The sequence below is a fragment of the Drosophila suzukii genome, chromosome 4 (genome assembly GCF_043229965.1).
Source record: "Drosophila suzukii chromosome 4, CBGP_Dsuzu_IsoJpt1.0, whole genome shotgun sequence".
NCBI classification, from domain to species: Eukaryota; Metazoa; Arthropoda; class Insecta; order Diptera; family Drosophilidae; genus Drosophila; species Drosophila suzukii.
This window is the reverse complement of record NC_092083.1, coordinates 382102-402230: the sequence shown is the minus strand read 5'-3', so window position 1 is coordinate 402230 and position 20129 is coordinate 382102. Positions and strand designations below refer to the sequence as shown.

Below are 20129 nucleotides of genomic sequence, written 5' to 3'. Positions count from 1 at the left end.
TGGTATTGAAAAGAACAAAGTGTACAAACCCGAATGACCTCGAAGCAGGATCGCTATGCCTGGCCGTGACTTTTGTTTTATGGTACCAAAGATATCACGATTTCTAGTACGTAGAAATGTATGGTTAATCTATCTGCTTAACACTTAAGCACTTTATGCGAGTATTATTTGAAAATAATTTAATCGTCTTTTTATAAAAACATTTTGTTTCTATGTATAAAAGTTAATATTTATATATATATGAGTATTTATATATACATGTAATTCGAAATCCTTTCAATCGAACAACATAAAGAAGAAAATGTTCTTACAAGTTTTTTTCGTATCTTATATTAGTGCAGAAGATTTACTATATACAAAACTCAGGGGTATAACTTTTGTTCTTTCATCCCTGTGCCAACACTTCCACTTTATTTTCCCGCGCTTCTGAAAACCCACCAGCAAAAAATATAAGGAATGAAATAAAAAGGGTCGACTGTGGTGGTAAGATGTGAACAGTTGAGCCGAAACCTACGTTTTAAAAGACAAGTTCATTGTGTTAGCAGCATGGGAAGAATTAACCAATAAATAAATGAAGAAGTCGAACTTAAAGGCGAATGTTTTTCTCCTACAATATGTGTGCGTATTGAAAATTTGTTTATGATTATTTACGTATGCAAAGTACAAAGCAAGAATTGATGGCACACTTGCAAAAAATAAACCGAAGATGAAGAGACATATTCGGCTATGGGGTACCAATTTCTATTAAACGCATAAAAGTGTAAAGAAAAAGCAGATGGCCTAGACCATGCACCATACCCTTAGCTGGCTCCTTCGACTACAGTGACCCTTAGGGGAGGGATAGTCCCAAAAAGGTCAATTAACAACAGGTGAATGAGTGCTAGCAAACACGTTTGCGCGGGTTCAGCCTTCATCTGGCGTGTAGCCAGTGCACCTTGCAGGGCAGGCGGCTGGCTACGACGACGAACCACAATTAAATGAGCGGGAAAAGCAATTGCCTTCTGTTGCGCATTTTAAAACCTTACAGAAATGTATGTTGATTGCCTTTAGATAACTAAAGGAAACAAATATAATAAGGGAGCCTGGCATGACAAATTTGGTTCTTTAGACCACATACAAAATTCTCACTCGAGCCCAAGCTGCTTTATCGCCGATATACATCTTAAGCCAATACGATGCACAAGACTTGTTAAACCCTTGCAGAGGATAAGTTTGCAACTCAGTGAAGGAGACTTTTCCGACCTTCAACATTCAAAAGTTCTGATATCAATTTTTGTGACAAAAATGTATGAGGAGATCCACTATATAAATTCACTGGCTGAATTTTTCTCATGATTGATATTTAGTATATCTGACTTTCTTTGATATAGGAGTGATTCTTTGTAAAACGTATCGAGATTATCTTTATGGTCTCCAACGGTTTCATATTTTTATCACGATATTATACCATTTATATAGGATTTAAAAAAAAATAAAAAAATGTATCCATTTGTCAGAAGCATGTATAACTTTAAATTACATGGTGTAAAAAAAAACATGAAAGGAAGTTAACTTCGGCACGCCGAAGTTTGTATACCCTTGCAGTTATAATTATTAAATTTAAAAATACAAAAAATGATATTTCCAATAGTATAACATAATATGTCAAAAAACACCGAAGCTATAATTTGTTTCATATAATTTTCCTACCAATTTTCCGATCGTTCCTATGGCAGCTATATGATATAGTTGTCCGATTTTGATAAAATTTTTTTTGAAATTCAGAACTAATCAAAAAATGTTATTTCCAAGCCTAGTTTTATGTTGAAAAACACCAAAGATATAATTTTTTTAAATTTTTTTTTCCGATTATTCCTATGGGAGCTATAAGATATAGTTGTCCGATCCGGCTGGTTCCGACTTATATACTACTTGCAAAAGATATAAGACTTTTGGGAAAGTTTCAGCCCGATAGCTTTTAAACTGAGAGACTAGTCTGCGTAGAAACTGACGGACCGACGGACATGGATAGATCGACTTTTCTAGTCATGCTGATCAAGAATATATATACTTCATGGGGTCGGAAACGTCTCCTTCACTGCGTTGCAAACTTCTGACTGAAATCAATATACCCTCTGCAAGGGTCTTCTTTCTTTTGCAGGTACTATATAAGTCGGAACCAGCCGGATCGCACAACTATATCTTATAGCTCCCATAGGAATAAACGGAAGAAAAAATTTAAAAAAATTATATCTTTCGTGTTTTTTTTATCATATAACCTCCTAAGCTTGGAAATAACATTTTTTAATTAGTTCTGAATTTCGTATTTCATTTTATCAAAATCGGGCAACTATATCATATAGCTGCCGTAGGAGCGATCGGAAAATTGGTGGGAAAATTATATGAAACAAATTATAGCTTCGGTGTTTTTTGACATATTACCTTATACTATTGGGAATATAATTTTTTGTATTTTTAAATTTAATAATTATAACTGCAAGGGTATACAAACTTCGGCGTGCCGAAGTTAACTTCCTTTCTTGTTTTCTTAAATTTGCTTTAATTTTTATACCCGTTACTCGTGGAGTAAAAGGGTATACTAGATTCGTCGGAAAGTATTGTATTGGTCTCGTCAATACCTATCGATTGATCCAAAAAAAATGGCCACGCCCACTCTAACGCCCATAACGCTTAAATCTGTCTACCGCCGGTAGGTGGCGCATTTCAATCTCGTTTTGCTGCTTGCATATCTCCATTTCCCTTTGTGTAGAGGGTATCTGATAGTCGAGGTACTCGACTATAGCGTTCTTCCTTGTTTATTTTCAATATTACGAACATATTGTTAGGACTTAGCAATGTATGGCCGATCACCTTGAACTCAAGTGGGCTTACAACAGCGCCAGGGAGTCCTTCTCCTGTCCTCGAAAGATGACTCCCTGGGAAGGGGTGGAGGGCCAACTTGCGCAGCTCAGCATCCTGGCCAGCCGTTTGACTTTGTTGTAGTGCAGTGTGTGTAGTCCAGCCACCGAAATGCATGTTGAGGTGTCCAAGACGTAAATACGTTTAAATTATCCAAACATCAATTAAATACAATTAAATTTGAGATGCTAACCATTTTCGAAGACTTCGATGCTACGTTTAAGCCGAAGTTTCTGTACCCTTACAGGTCGTTACCGTGGGTGCATTGTATGTACAGAGCTTTCCGATTTCAGGAAAACTTAAAACTAAGTACAGAAATATAAAGATAATATTCCATTTTAATTTACTACCGTAACAAAATGAAATCTAACGGTCTATTCTATTATTTTGACTTAATTACCCGATCGTTCCTTTGGCAGTTATATGGTAAGGTCGTCCGATTTTTTTTATAATTGTATTAAAAATTCTGAAATATTTAAAGAATAATAATCCCAATAGAAGTTAATATGTCAAAACACCGAAAAAAAATTTTATATCCTTCCCATGGAAGCCATAGGATAGTCAGATCTAATTCGTTCCAACTTATTTACTACCTGCAACAGAAATAAGACTTTTGGGAAGATTTCATCCCGATCGCTTTAAAACTGAGAGAATAGTTTGCGTTAAAGAGGACATGGCTAGATCGACTCGTCTAGTGATGCTGATCAAGAATATGGGGTCGAAAACGCTTCCTTTTTACATGTTACATACTTATCGACAAATCCAGTATATAACAAGGAAGAACTCTATAGTCGAGTACCTCGACTATCAGATACCCGTTACTCAGCTAAATAGATATATGCAAGTAGCAAAGCGAGATTAAAATGCACCACCTACCGGCGGTATACATTTTTAAGCGTAATGGGCGTTAGAGTGGGAGTGGCATATTCGCGTAAAAACCAATCGATAGGTATTGACGAGACCAATACATTTCAGTTTTTTATCTAGCATAAAAATTGTGGGCGTCGCAGGTTTTCGCGGCTTGTGGCGTTAGAGTGGGCGTGGCATATTCGCGTAAAAAACTTGCGCTGCGTATAAGGTTACGGAATCTAAATCTAAAATCCCAATTCTCTATCTTTGATAGTTTCCGAGATATCCACGTTCATATTTACGATTTTTTGAAGTTTGTGGGCGGTTTATGGGCGTTAGGGTGGCGTTTTTTTGGGTCAATCGATAGGTATTGATGAGAACATTACATTTCAGTTAAAATTTTTATTCTAGCATCAAAACTGTAGGAGCCACAGTTTTGGGCGGTTTGTGGGCGTTAGAGTGGGCGTGGCACTCTACTGAAACAAACTTGCGCTGCGCAGGAATATCAGGAATCTGCGTGCCTAATCCCAGTATTGTAACTCTCATAGTTTCCGAGATCTCAGCGTTCATACGGACAGACGGACAGACGGACATGGCTAGATCGACTCGGCTAGTGATCCTGATCAAGAATATATATACTTTATGGGGTCGGAAACGCTTCCTTCTGCCTGTTACATACTTTCCGACGAATCTAGTATACCCTTTTACTCTACGAGTAACGGGTATAATAATAAAAGTGATATGTAAAAATTGAGGAGACAATATCAAACGGATATTGTTCCGGATATTGTTCTGTGTAGTCGTCTTTGCACACTCTCCTGGTGCGCTTCGTCACTACGTTTACTGCCGTCCACAGTGCTAAAAGCTGCACTTTCAGTTTCAAAGCTATCGGGATGACACTTTCTTTAAAGTCTATTTCTCTTTCTACAGCAGTGGAATCTGGCAACTACATCCTATTGCTCCATTAGGAATGACCGAAAAATATTTAAAAAACAAGGGAAACGCTATAGTCGAGTACCTCGACCTAAGGTACCCGTTACTCAGCTAAAGGGACCAAAGAGAGATGGAGACATGCTATCTGCAAAGCGAGATTGTAACGCGCCACCTATGTATATATGGCTATCTCAATATAAGGCTGTGGGCAGCAGACAGATTAAAGCGTTATGAGCGTTAGAGTGGACCAATACATTTCAGTTACAATTTTTTCTAGCGTTAGAGTGGGCGTGGGAAACTTGTTTGGGTCAATCGACAGAAAATGATGAGAACAATACATTTCAGTAAAAAAATGGATTCTAGCGTTAGAGTGGGCGTGGCACACTGACGAAACAAACTTTCTCTGCGCAGGAATCTCTAGAATCTGCATGCCTAGTCCCAGTATTGCAGCTTTTATAGTTTCCGAGCGTTCATTCGGACAGACGGACATGGCTATATCGACTCAGCTTCACTAGTCAATCAAGAATATATTTTTTTTTGTGGTCGGAAACGCTTCCTTCTACATACTTTTCGACGAATCTAGTATCAAGAAGAACCACTATAGTCAACTGCGTCGACTATCAGATACCCGTTACTGTGTTTTAAATTTACAAGTAAAGTGAAGTATTAGGGCTTTTCTATTGGCGTGGCACACTCCATTGATCCCAGCGCAGGGTAGGTAGCGGACGGTAGCTGTGCTACTGACCATGCCAAAGCCTCTTTAACTTAGTTAGTCATAACTAATAAAATAATGCGATCACTTTCATTTTACAATGAAACCAAAATCATCAAAAATGTAGGAGCCAGACAGACATTAACGTTATGGGAGCTTGTGGGCGTTAGAGTGAGCGTGGTACTCCGCTATAACAAACTTAACCCCTAGATTTTCTATGCTTAATCCTAACTCAGCGTTCACACGGATGGACAAACATGGCTAGATCGACTCAGCCAGTGAGTGTGATCAAGAATATATAGACATCAGATTCTTAAGACACTGGCCCAGTACTATTAATTCAGAAAAAGAATATAATGCCCATTTACTATGGGTCGAAACATATCGTTACTATCGCACATGCGGCATAAAAGAGTTATGATTTCGAATTTTGGGACGGAAAATGATTATATATTCACTAAGTAAGTACACTTCAAAAATTTCGTAAACGTTCAACCAACTAAATTTCTGTATTCTTTAGATTAACGAATTTAACTCTAAGCCCATATATTTAAAAATTAAAAAACTTTAAATTGTTTTTAAATTCCAGTTCCTTTAATATTTTTTGAAGCCCTGATGCTCATAATGGATATGCAGACATCGTCACATCTTAGCCATGGGCTCGGGACACTCTCACATCAGCTTCAACACCGTAATATACACCAGCCGCAGATTCTTCACAGTACCCAAGAACAAACACTGAATACAAGTACAGGCCAGCATGAGCACGATCACCAGCATTTGCAACACCATCACCTATCACATCAACAGCATCAGGCCGTTTCACCGACATTACACACTTTGCAGAGCACGCCGACAGGTGATAGCCTAAGCACTGCTATCAACCCCAATCAAAATCAGCATGATCATCAACATCATGCCGGTAGTAACGTCTTTACCTCATCACATATGGAAGATAAGTCAAAAGGTAACCAGAGGGTTAATACATTTTATTGACATTATTATGAAAAAAAATATTAGCTTAGGTGAACGACACAAACACCAACTTTGACATTTTCATGCTTAGAACTGACCTTAAATAAAGTTTTTTTTAGATAATGACAAATAAAATAAGTCAATTGATATATTCACGTTTACATTAACGAGTAATGGAGTTAAACAAAAGATTACATTTTCATTCTATTAAAATTTTCTTGAGAAAAATGTTGACCGTCGGAGAAGAGGATGTTAATCCAAGCTACAAACGTCCGAAACTAAAGAACAATAGCATTTGCTGACAGAAGAGATGGGGAATAGTTAAGCAAGCTCACAAGAGCAATGCACTTGGGACGCGATTGCAAACCTTTATTTCCCCTCCCAGGATTTTGGCAGAAATCGATTCTTCTTGTATTCATGTTCGAGTTGTACGAATGCTTTAGGAACCAGAAATTAAATGAAAGGTGTTTGCTCCAAGTCACGGAATTTTAGGTAAAAGGAAATTTTATATGTCTTCACATTGGAATGTTCCACGATCTTTACCAGAGAATTCCTAAATAGGCATCATTTATACTGTAGGTCCATGCACTATAAAAAAATGCAAAAATGTATAACACATAGGTATGTTTGGGTATACAAGAAAATAAATTTAATTGCTAAGAAATTAAGTTTATTTGTCAGTATCTACAGATTTATTTAAACCTTTAACAATCGGACCACAATAAAACAGATAATTCTATTTAATAGAAGAATCTTGTTTCTTCGGTCAGTGAAATCTGAGTTTTGACTCTCATCAATTGAACTTTGTAAATTTGAACAATGAAATAGTTACTGTCACAACAACAAAATACTTACACACAACTTACTATTACTATTGTACACGTAGTACAAAAGGGTATTCGTCGGAAGGTATGTAACAGGCAGAAGGAACCGTTTCTGGCCCTATAAAGTATATATATTCTTGATCAGCCATTTCCTTCCGCTTGGCTGTCCGTATAAACGCTGAGCTCTCGGAAATTATAAGATAGTTTATAAGTTTTAGTTTGATGCATCGGAGTGCCTCTGTCTGAGTGAATCTGTCTGACTGGCGACCGCATTTTTCAATATTTTATAAAAGCGTTAATGGGATTGTTTTGATTATCAATATCCGTCTACATGCCATAGATCGAATAGGAAAATTCCTTAATAAGTTATAAGCCAATAAATCGACGCTAGGAAGCGCGTTGGTGTGGTGTGAAAACTCGGGAACAGTCGCTTGTTGCTTAAATATCTTCTTAGACTCCTACATAAATACATTCATAAGGCCTTTTGAATCATTCGCCCTAAAAAGGTGTACATGTTTTGCTGTACACCGAATGCTGTAAAGTGCTTTGATTATTATTGTACCCCTTTTTGTTAGTATTCCTAGTGTACTCAGTGTGTTAAATTAAATAACGACACTTCTTATGTATGAAAGGGCTTGTGGACAAAGATCTCCCAAAAACCCTATGTCTAATAATGACCGCCACGATTTTTTTGACTGTAACCCAGGAGGTACATCCTATATATATGTGATGTCCATATTCTGACATACAGGCTAAGCTAAGCTAAGAATTTTCGGTGCCATTTTAAGATTAACAAGACAGAACGCTATTGGCGATGCCATCGACTACCAAATACCCGTTACTCAGCTAAAGACAGTGCGAGAGGGATAGAGATATGCCTGCTTGAAGCTAACGCCACCTGGCGCCAACTAGTACATAACACCAACTAGCCCTTAGTGCCCCTAGCGGCTTGGTGCCTTATTAGCGAAAACAGCTGATTTACTGCATGAGGTGCGCAATTTCGATTGAATTTGCAAAATATTTACTATTACTTTTAATAAATTTTTAGATTGTAGATGCGTATTGATAATAGGAAAAAAACCTCAATTAAATTATTCAAAAATATTAAGAAATGTGGATTCTTCAGATTTGGAATGACCCTTGTGGCTTTAGAATCTTTTTAGTCCTATGTCTGCTAATAGTTAGTATCGATAATGGCTCTTTGAAAAATAAGCTAATGGTTAAGATATTTCAAATTGTATATATCGGTATGTCAAAATGCATATAACACGGTAATTAATCAAATTCATTTTTACTGTCCAAAATATTTTAAGACATATGGTCTCAACCATCAGATATTCGTTACTCAGCTAAGGGAGCGCGAGAGGGATAGAGACATGCATGCAGCAAATCGGCTGTTTTCAAAAACACGCCACCTAGCGCGTATATTCTGCACCTCATAATGTGCAATGTGCACCTTATATGTCAACTGTATGATAAAGCCATCCGATTTGTTTTAAATTTTATTCGAAACTCTGAAATATTAAAAGAGAGGTATTCCCATAAGTAGAAGTTAATATGTCAAAAAACACCAAAGTTATAATATTTGTACATTTTTTCAAATAATATTTTTGATCATTCCTATGGAAGCAATAAAATATTTTTGTCCGATCCGGCTCGTTCCGACTTATACAGTACACGCAATAAAGACTTTTGGGAAGGTTTCATCCCGATAGTTAGTCCCGACAAAACTAAGAGACTAGTTTGCGTAGAAACGGACAGATGCATGGATAGACGGTCATGGCTAGATCGACTCGTCTATTCAATGATCAAGAATATATATACTTTATGGGGTTGGAAACGTCTCCTTCACTGCGTTGCAAACTTCTGACTGAAATCATTATACCCTCTGCAAGGCAATAATAATACAACACCGTTATAGTTCGATTTCTGTTAACATATACGGTATTAAATTAGAATTTAACATTATCTTAACATTTCTGTAATTATTTTTTAGTTTTAGTTGCATACGCTCCCATGGGAACGGCCTGCAAGGGTATAGAAACTTCGGCTTGCCGAATTTAGCTAAACCAAGAGTTATTGGTTATTTTTGTTAATAAATTATATATTTTTTTTGCACTGTAGTGAACAAATTTGACGAATATTCAAACAGAATATTGGGCACCATTTCGGATACCAATACGCCACCATCTGCTAACAATTTCATGTCACAGGCCCAAGGCGTCGAATGGATGTCTGCAATGAATGATGTTCAAAACGGGGCAGGTACCATATTTATATGCGAATTACATTGAGTCTATATTTAAGTACGAAATATCTTAAATTTTTTCAGAAGACTCACACAGTTCTCAGGGCAGTATATCTGGTGATGGTAAGTGAAATAAGCGATTTTATAGTGTTTCATATTTAATTTGTAGTAACGAGTATCGTGAGACCGACTAGTACACATACCCATCTCCCACGTAAACGTAGCTATCCACGCTGATTACTGCTTCAGTAATATTCTCTCACAAAGCTAAGTGACCGCCATCCGATCAATTTTCTGTGGCTTTGTTGGAATTGTCTCAAATATCTTCGTGCCTAATTGAAAAAATGTACCTTGACCACAATGCTGTTTCCTGACTATGACAGAGTTCTTTTTGTTTCTTGTATTTATTCGGTTTGGTCAATGGAGATAGTCATTGGACACTGGACGCTGTTCCACTCACTCAGGTGACGATCGAACAACCTCAAGTTCTGATTCACATTGAGATTGAGGCTCCATCATACACAATGCGGTGTACAATTACGTAGTTGCATCAGACTTTTTAAGAAGTTGTCGGGATAGCAACTCAGTTCCGATTGCATAACCACATTTATAAGGGAATCCCAATTACATCGTCATTATAAAGTAAACCAAATAAAGACAGAAACTATAAATCAAATCATTTTCCGGTTACATAGGTACTTACTTTCGGTTTTAAAATGACATTTTACTATTATTTCGGTCAGAAATTCGCAACGTTGTGAAGGAGACATATAAATTCTTGGTTCTAATGGTAGATGCTGAACAGACGTTCCCGTCTGTTCCTCAGTCCGCTTCTACACAAACAAGTCTGTAAGTTTTAAAGCCATCACAACATTTTTAAAAGTATTCTTCCTATTGTAGTCAGTAATAAAGTAAAATCAAACCAATTGCACGACGATATTAAATAGATGTCATAGGAATAATAAGAAAAACAAGAGAAAACGCCCTCGACAAGATACCCGTTACCTAGCTAAAGGGAGTGCGAGATTGCATAAGCCTAGTACTCAGATCGACTAAGAGTTTCACTAGTCGAAAAATCTTATTCTTTGTAATGTGAACGAAGTCTTCAAAGTTCACCCGCAAGGCATGTACATAGCATGGTCTTACTGTCGAGCAGCTGGGTTTGTTGCCAAACGGAAAACCAATCAATTGGACTAATTTAAAAAAGCAAAGTCTGCTGGTGCACAAAGAAATTAAAATAAAAGTAAATGGAATGTTCGACTAATCTTTTTATACCCGTTACTCGTAGAGTAAAAGGGTATACTAGATTCGTCGGAAAGTATGTAACAGGCAGAAGGAAGCGTTTCCGACCCCATAAAGTATATATATTCTTGATCAGGATCACTAGCCGAGTCGATCTAGCCATGTCCGTCTGTCCGTCTGTCCGTCTGTCTGTCCGGATGAACGCTGAGATCTCGGAAACTATGAGAGCTAGGCTATTGAGATTTGGCGTACAGATTCCTGAGCTTCTTACGCAGCGCAAGTTTGTTTCAGTAGACTGCCACGCCCACTCTAACGCCCACAAACCGCCCAAAACTGTAACTCCTACAGTTTTGATGCTAGATAGAAAATTTTAATTGAAATGTATTGTTCTCATCAAGACCTATCGATTGACCTAAAAAAAGTTTGCCACGCCCACTTAAACGCCCACAAACCGCGAAAACCTGTGACGCCCACAATTTGCATGCTAGATAAAAAATTTTAACTGAAATGTATTGGTGTCGTCAATACCTATCGATTGATCCAAAAATAAATTTTCCACGCCCACTCTAACGCCCTTAACGCTTAAATCTGTCTACCGCCGGTAGGTGGCGCATTTTAATCTCGCTTTGCTGCTTGCATATCTCCATTTCCCTTTGAGTAACGAGTATCTGATAGTCGAGGTACTCGACTATAGCGTTCTTCCTTGTTATTTATGTAAATTAGTAGTGTAAAGCTACCTTCACGTCTCACGGAATCTCTCTCTCCGAATCCCAATAGGCATATTGGACCTTAAGAAAGTGAGAGCCGAATTGGGAACGGGGTTGTTCCGTCTGATGCTGCAGGAAGTCGCCCAGCATCCTGGCAATGGTTCTGTACCATAGCAGGCGCCCTATTTTCGTCCTCCCTATAGAAGCAAGCGTGTTCTCCATCTCCGCTTTAGCTATCAAAGAGCTGGTGGAGGTGGAGTCTTGTGGTTCCCCAATGGAGAGCTCGTCGGAGATCGTTCTGGTGGTTCTGATAAAAAGATACTTCTGTTAGTACAACGTAACCAAGTTCTTTGGCCAGAACTTACTTTCTTTGCGAGGACACGGCCGGCAGCATGCCCATGTAGGGAGCGAAGTTCCACTCGGCATGTTCCTGAAATCCTCTAGTAGATCCCCTCCAGAACTTCAACTATTCTGCAGATTTGCTCTGTTGTGGTACTGCTTCCTGTCGGTGAAGTCCCACAATAATATACAACAGCTTGGAATAGGAGTTCTCTTTTATCTGCACTCCAGAGTCGATTTTTGAGTTTTCCTTCTATTTATACCCGTTACTCGTGGAGTAAAAGGGTATACTATATTCGTCGGAAAGTATGTAACAGGTAGAAGGCAGCGTTTCCGACCCCATAAAGTATATATATTCTTGATCAGGATCACTAGCCGAGTCGATCTAGCCATGTCCGTCTGTCTGTCCGTCCGGTTGAACGCTAAAATTTCGGAAACTATAAGAGATGGGCTATTAGGATGTAGCATGCAGATTCCTGAGCTTCTTACGCAGCGCAAGTTTGTTTCTCGCCCACGCTAACGCCCACAAACCGCCCAAGCTGTGGTTCCTACAGCTTTGGTGCTAGAATAAAAATTGTAACTGAAATGTATTGTTCTCATCAGTACCTATCGATTGCCCACAAACTTCAAAAAATCGTAAATATGAACGCGGATATCTCGGAAACTAGCAAAGATAGAGAAGTTTGTTTCGCGAATATGCCACGCCCATTCTAACGCCCACAAACCGCCCAAACCTGTAGCGCCCAAAATCTTCATGCTAGATAAAAAATTGTAACTACCGATTGCCCCAAAAAAAGTTTGCCACGCCACGGCCCCTCTAACGCCCATAACGCTTAAATCAGTTTACCGCCCACATAACCATATATTGTGATCAGGGGTAGGTAGCGCATTTCAGTCTCGCTTTGCTGCTTGCATATTTCCATTTCCCTCTGGTCCCTTAAGCGGAGTAACGGGTATCTGATAGTCGAGGTACTCGACTAAAGCGTTCTTCCTTGTTTTATTTTTTAGTTTCCACACCGTTTTTGCACGAACACCGCCAAAGATTAAATTTCTTATTCTTTGGGCCGCGGCTAACGGCGTTCATCGAAATTCACTCGCTAAATCAGATTTTTTTTTGGTATTTCCTTAGCTTATCTGAGTACCGCGCTAAAAAAACAGAAAGCGTTAGCCGCGTATTTGCCACTCGTTCACTCCTATGGTTAGCTCGCTGTTTTCATCGATTGAGTACTAGGCTAAGAAATACATCGATTAAGTATTCCAGAATTGTTTTACGAGCTAAGGTGTTTTTGTGTTTTGCGTTTCGTGATTTTTTTTTTAGAAAGAAATGCATTTGAATTTTTTTTGTTGATGGAGGCTCAAAGAGCCTTCCAACGGCTCGGAATTTAGCAATTGATCTCATCTTAAGAAGAAATATTGCAAGGGTTTTTTTTTAAAGGAAATGACCATCCTCCAGCTAATGCCCGTCATGGCAAGACCTAAAATCTGTTGCACCAAAATCATTTGACGCTGAAAACATTACACATGCTAGCGTTCAAATTGTATTTAGATTTGCATTATTTTGCATTTTTTCGGAGCACCTGAATTTGCACGTCCCTTCCCTTCGGGTACGGTTTGCTTATGCCGATCAGCTGTAAGCTGAAGCGATTCTCTATATGAACAGGAATCCGATTAAAGATGCAACAACGATTATTAAGCGGCTGTGTGCAGAGGGTATTAGATCGGGTTACTACAAATTTAATTAGGCTACTCATCTGCCCTCTAAAATTTGTCCTGGTTTAGACATTTTGCAAGCGTTGCCACACATTCGTGCCTTGTCAAACTGGTTTCTCCTTTCCTTGGAAACAATGATTCAATTTACAGATAACTATTAATCTAACGATTTTAAGTTATCTAAGGTCATCCAATTTAATCTTAAGAAAAAATTCCGAGCGATTTATCTACAATCTCTTTGTGATATCGTCGAATTGTCTTAAGTGCGAACATATCAAAAAACAAGGAAGAACGCTATAGTCGAGTACCTCGACTATCAGATATGCAAGCAGCAAAGCGAGATTAAAATGCGCCACCTACCGGAGGTATACAGATTTAAGCGTTATGGGCGTTAGAGTGGGCGTGGCAAATTTTTTTTTGGATCAATCGATAGGTATCGACGAGACCAATACATTTCAGTTAAAATTTTTTATCTAGCATGAAAATTGTGGGCGTCACAGGTTTTCGCGGTTTGTGGGCGTTAAAGTGGGCGTGGCAAACTTTTTTTTGGGTCAATCGATAGGTATTGGTGAGAACAATACATTTCAGTTAAAATTTTTATTCTAGCATCAAAACTGTAGGAGCCACAGTTTTGGGCGGTTTGTGGGCGTCAGAGTGGGCGTGGCACTGTGCTGAAACAAACTTGCGCTGCGTAAGAAGCTCAGGAATCTGCACGCCAAATCTCAATAGCCTAGCTCCCATAGTTTCCGAGATCTCAGCGTTCATCCGGACAGACGGACAGACGGACATGGCTAGATCGACTCGGCTAGTGATCCTGATCAAGAATATATATACTTTGTGGGGTCGGAAACGCTTCCTTCTGCCTGTTACATACTTTCCGACGAATCTAGTATACCCTTTTACTCTACGAGTAACGGGTATAATTACTTCAAACATTCTTTTTAAAAGCAATAAGTTCAAGGTAACGAAAATTCAGGCATGGGTTAAGTTCTTGACAGCACTTAGATTCTTTGCAAGCGGCAGTTTTCTTATAACTGTAGACGATTTTTGTGGTGTTAGCCTGGCCACAGCCAGTCGTCCAAAAGTTTAATTAGAGAGTTTTCAGCTCAGAAATAATGTAAATTTAGGCCACTTTTGGATATCCGTTACTCGTGAAGTCAAAGAGATACTAGATTGGTCGGTATGTAACAGGTACAAGAAAGCGTTTCCGACCCCATAATGTATAAATATTCTTGATCAGTATTAGTAGACGAATTAATCTAGCGATGTCCGTCTGTTCGTATGAACGCTGTGATCTAGAAATTTATAAATGCTTAAATTTTGAAATTTATTTTCAAATGTTGTATAGGACATGAGCTGTTAGTATAACTATTTTATGGAATTTTTCAAAACAAGTTAACTCTGCTGGTGTGGGGTTGTCACCTTGTCCCAAAGTGGTATGTCTTTGACTTGGAGCTGTAAAGTACGGACCAGAAAACTAAAACTGATTTGTCATCTGATAAAATAAAAATAAAATTGTTTCCAAGATGACAGCACTCACACGGACAGACAGACAACGGACATGTCGAGATCGACTCGGCTAGTGATGCTGACTAAGAATATATATGGGCCCACAAACCGTTGCTGGCTTCAGATTACCGAACTTATATTTCTTTCTTGTTCTTGCTAGATTACTTAAATATTATAATCCTTCTTGTTCTTGTACTTGGGACTTATATATAGAAAAATAAATATTCGTAAATGTAATTACACAATTCCCAAAACATAAGTTAAAATTTGCTTGAATGCGTGGTCGGGAGGGTTGGTTTAATGTACCCAAACAATAGACAAAGAAAAGCTTTCATACAAGCCAGTTGAATACACAACTGGGAATTAAATGTGACCCAATCTGATAGAAGATGCCCTTTTTCATAAAAGTAACAGCTGTGTTTCTTTTTTCGGTTAGTCAAAGATGACTGCTGATGGGAAGACTATTTTTTTGCTTTTGTCTTATATAATATCATTTATATACAGATATTTATGTGTATCGAATTTCTTCTAAGTATACCGATTATCTACATTCGCTTTACCAAGTTAATTTACTTAATTTTTAAGCACTAAATGAAATTAGGAAGTATTTTATTAATAAAAAATTTATTTCAAATATTTGTACTTTATTTATATAATTATACCCGTTACTCGTAGAGTAAAAGGGTATACTAGATTCGTCGGAAAGTATGTAACAGGCAGAAGGAAGCGTTTCCGACCCCATAAAGTATATATATTCTTGATCAGGATCACTAGCCGAGTCGATCTAGCCATGTCCGTCTGTCCGGATGAACGCTGAGATCTCGGAAACTATAAGAGCTAGGCTATTGAGATTTGGCGTGCAGATTCCTGGAGCTTCTTACGCAGCGCTAGTTTGTTTCAGCAATGTGCCACGCCCACTCTAACGCCAACAAGCCGCCAAAACCTGTGACGCCCACAGTTTTCATGCTAGATACAAAATTTTAACTGAAATGTATTAGTCTCGTCAATAAATATCGATTGATCCAAAAAAAAATTTTGCCACGCCCACTCTAACGCCCATAACGCTTAAATCTGCCTACCGCCGGTAGGTGGCGTATTTTAATCTCGCTTTGCTGCTTGCATATCTCCATTTCTCTTTGGTCCCTTTAGCTGAGTAACGGGTATCTGATAGTCGAGGTACTCGCCTATAGCGTTCTTCCTTGTTACATACATTTCAGTTAAAATTTTGTATCTAGCACAGGCTTAGGCGGTTTGTAGACGTTAGAGTGGGCGTGGCATATTCGCGTAACAAACTTGCGCTGCGCTCAAGGCTACGGAATCTAAATCTGAAATCCCAATTCTCTATCTTTGCTAGTTTCCGAGATATCCGCGTTCAGACTTACGATTTTTTGAAGTTTGTGGGCGTTAAAGTGGGCGTGGCAATTTTTTTAGGTCAATCGATAGGTATTGATGAGAACAATACATTTCAGTTAAAATTGTTATTCTTCTTTTGTGGGCGTGGCACCTTGCTGAAATAAACTTGCGCTGCGCAAGAAGCTCAGGAATCTGCATGCCAAATCTTAATAACCTAGCTCTTATAGTTTAGTATATTCTTTTTCTAGGCTATTGAGATTTGGCGTGCAGATTCCTGAGCTTCTTACGCAGCGCAAATTTGTTTCAGCAATGTGCCACGCCCACTCTAACGCCCACAAACCGCCCAAAACTGTGGCTCCTACAGTTTTGATGCTAGAATAAAAATTTTAACTGAAATGTATTGTTCTCATCAAAACCTATCGATTCCTTCCTTGTTTAATTATAGTATTGGTATCCAATCCTTATAGTTTTTGCGATACCTTTAGACAAATTTTGGTTCCAGCGACATATGGCACAAGCATGTAGCTTTAGAAATTCACAAGTTACGGGCGTACGAAATTTAGCTATTTATAGCTGTTTTCCCGCCAAGCTAGCGAGGTTTTCCAAAAGAGATAGGACTAAATATTCCTATATTAAGCTGTTTAACATCATCTTAAATTTCCAGGACCCTAAAATAACGTGTAACTTTTGAACGGAGCATCGGATTTTAGCAAATGAGGTGTCATTCGACGCGTATTTAAAGTAAGAATACAACTAGACTAATGAACTTGTGGATTTATTCCCAACGTCCCCAACAGATCAAAATTTCTAAATTTTCACTTTTACACTTTCAACGCTCTATCTCCCAAACCGATTGATTTTTATGGTATATATAGTATATATTGTATTGGTATGCAATCCTTTTAGTTTTTGCAATACCTTTCGGTTAAAGTTTTACTCGATACGATCGGATTTTCATTTATTCGTGTATGTATAGTAGTCGCTTTGCACACTCTCCTGGTGTGCTTCGTCACGACGTGGACTGCCGTCCACAGTGATATAGATAAAAGCCCCTTTTAACGAGGTAAAAACTTCTTTTGTGGTGAAAAATAATTATAAACTCGACTAATTGAATATACTTTAGTCGGCATAAGTATTTTGACGAGACAAAAGTTAAGTCTACTCATAGTTTTGAGCATACTTCTTGTACATTATGGCATCAATAAATTTGTCATTTAAAATCCGGTTGAATGATACAGGACTTTTCTATTTTTTGAAATTTTTTCATATTTTAAATAATATAAAAGATTGCGGTTGCTGCAACGGCAAAAAGTATGCAATCACTTTTAAAAAAACATTTTACAACTTCTTGTTTGTTGAATGCCGACCTGTCTGTAAAGAAATCGTATAGATGGCGCAAACGCTTGAATATAGAAATCGACGGCCCCATTGCTTTGGCAGCAACTGTTGAAAAATTATGTATATTTTTTAATTAGTTAATTATGTTACAACGAAATGTATTATTACATGAACTTATAAATGTAATATCTTCCTATTTTCGTAAAATTGCACATCAAATCAAAATCAATAAATAAAAATTCACGAAATCATACCACTTCTTATTAATATGTCGGGTTTTTTAAACGGATATCTTATACACATTCGAAAAAAAGATCCCAATACATTTCCAAACATATCTAATTACGTTTTTTTTCATATAAATTGATTTAAAAATACTTTTAACAAGAGAGTACGCCACTGCTCCAACTAGTGTATTATTCCTTTCCAATTGCAACATCTTTTAACGTGTCGATGTAGAACATGTAGAACAAAATTTACACTTTTCTAACCTTTCACAAAATCTTCAAAAATGTGGGCCCTAGACAGGCTTTAGCGTTGTGGGCGATTGGGGGCTTTAGAGTGGGCGTGGCATCCTACTGAAGTAGAGTCCGTAGAATATCCAACACTTTCCGACGAATCTAGTAGACCCTTTTACTCTTCGAGTAACTGGTATAAAAACTTAAGCAGCTGCTCCGATCAAGTTGCTTTTTTGATAAAGGCGATATTAATGTCCCATTTCTAGCATATTTGTTGTACCCACTTCTCAGAGAGTAACAAATCTTAAGCTTTAACAACGCTACAACCGAGTGCCTCGACTATCAAATTACCAATTTCTTGTATATGTTTGAGCACCCGTCACTGCTCAAAACCATCACTCAGTCGATTGCGACGCCGGTAGAGCCGACTGCTCGGAAACTATAAAAGCAAATTGAGATTTGCGTATTCTTCTGATTAAGTTTGTAATCCCAATGTGCCAGGCCCACAAACGCCCATTGCTCTAAAGACTGCATATATACCGCCCACATTTTTAAAGATTTTGTAAAAGTGTCAATTGTCAATTTAAAATAATCTAGGTACATACCCTAAGTTCCGCCAGAGCCAACTGCGAAATCGTCCGATCAAAATGTGGTAACTTACTTATAACAAGAAAGGAAGTTAACTGCGGCAAGCTGAAGTTTGTATACCCTTGCAGTTATAATTATTAAATTTAAAAATACAAAAAATGATATTCCCAAAAGTAAAAGATAATATTTCAAAAAACACTGAAGCTATAATTTGTTTCATAGTATTTTTATACCCGTTACTCGTAGAGTAAAAGGGTATACTAGATTCGTCGGAAAGTATGTAACAGGCAGAAGGAAGCGTTTCCGACCCCATAAAGTATATATATTCTTAATCAGGATCACTAGCCGAGTCGATCTAGCCATGTCCGTCTGTCCGTCTGTCCGGATGAACGCTGAGATCTCGGAAACTATAAGAGCTAGGCTATTGAGATTTGGCGTGCAGATTCCTGAGCTTCTTACGCAGCGCAAGTTTGTTTCAGCAATGTGCCACGCCCACTCTAACGCCCACAAGCCGCCCAAACCTGTGACGCCCACAGTTTTCATGCTAGATAAACAATTTTAACTGAAATGTATTGGTGTCTTCAATACCTATCGATTGATCCAAAAATAAATTTGCCACGCCCACTCTAACGCCCATAACGCTTAAATCTGTCTACCGCCGGTAGGTGGCGCATTTTAATCTCGCTTTGCTGCTTGCATATCTCCATTTCCCTTTGAGTAACGGGTATCTGATAGTCGAGGTACTCGACTATAGCGTTCTTCCTTGTTTAATTTTCAAATCGTTTCTGTGGCAGCTATATGATATAGTTCTCCGATTTTGAAAAAATTAAATTCCAAATTTTGAACTAATTGAAAAATGTCATTTCCAAGATCGACGCGTCTAGTGATGCTGATCAAGAATATATATACTTTATGGGGTCGGAAACGTCTCCTTCACTGCGTGAAACTGCAAACTTCTGACTAAAATCATAATACCCTCTGCAAGGGTATAAAAATGGAGATGAAATGCAACCGATTTTTTGATGTCAATTTTTTAACAAAATCGCTGATGTAAATACATTTTATGACTCACCGTCAAAAAGCCGGTGAACCGTACTGCAGTGTAATCCGTACGGCAACCTATCCCTGTTTGTGTGCCAGCAAAGCACGAGTGGAGTGGGCTAGAGGCAACACTTTTTTAAGGGCTACTAACCTTAATTTCTTAATAACTTCTTGAACAACTGTCCAATAATAAGTACTAGGCAGGCAAGGCATTTTATTTGTCATTTAAAATCATACATACAAGCTGTGGGCACATTGTGAATTTTTCGACTTGCATACGAAGGGAGTCGATACTAGAATCTGCAGCTTTGTTCTCCACTCTCTTGTTTTAAAACTTACTACGTTTATGCGGACATACGGACGCGTCTAGATGGACTAGACTACTCGTCCTGATCAAGAATATGT

At 38.1% G+C, this 20129-nt stretch overlaps 2 protein-coding genes across 6 annotated transcripts in view; one reads left to right on the top strand and one right to left on the bottom strand.

The window, feature by feature from the left end:
- The window catches only part of sv (paired box protein shaven), a 46351-nt gene that overhangs the window by 651 nt on the left and 25571 nt on the right, over positions 1 to 20129 (top strand). For 3 of the 5 annotated variants that reach the window (XM_017088740.4, XM_036819136.3, XM_036819053.3), the window contains 3 exons: positions 5982 to 6359; positions 9316 to 9456; positions 9524 to 9562. In XM_017088740.4, coding sequence (XP_016944229.2) covers positions 6008 to 6359; positions 9316 to 9456; positions 9524 to 9562 — 532 coding nt within the window. In that variant the 5' untranslated portion in view covers positions 5982 to 6007. Of the gene's footprint in view, positions 1 to 5981; positions 6360 to 9315; positions 9457 to 9523; positions 9563 to 20129 lie in introns of those variants that run through there. The other 2 variants (XM_065867325.2, XM_017088742.4) reach the window with 2 other exon arrangements.
- LOC139353312 (uncharacterized) lies at positions 11414 to 12333 on the bottom strand. The gene is made up of 2 exons (XM_070997156.1): positions 11754 to 12333; positions 11414 to 11695 (listed from the first exon to the last, which is right to left on the bottom strand). The coding sequence occupies exons 1-2, from the start codon at positions 11786 to 11788 to the stop codon at positions 11428 to 11430; spliced, it is 303 nt and encodes a 100-aa protein (XP_070853257.1). The 5' UTR covers positions 11789 to 12333; the 3' UTR covers positions 11414 to 11427.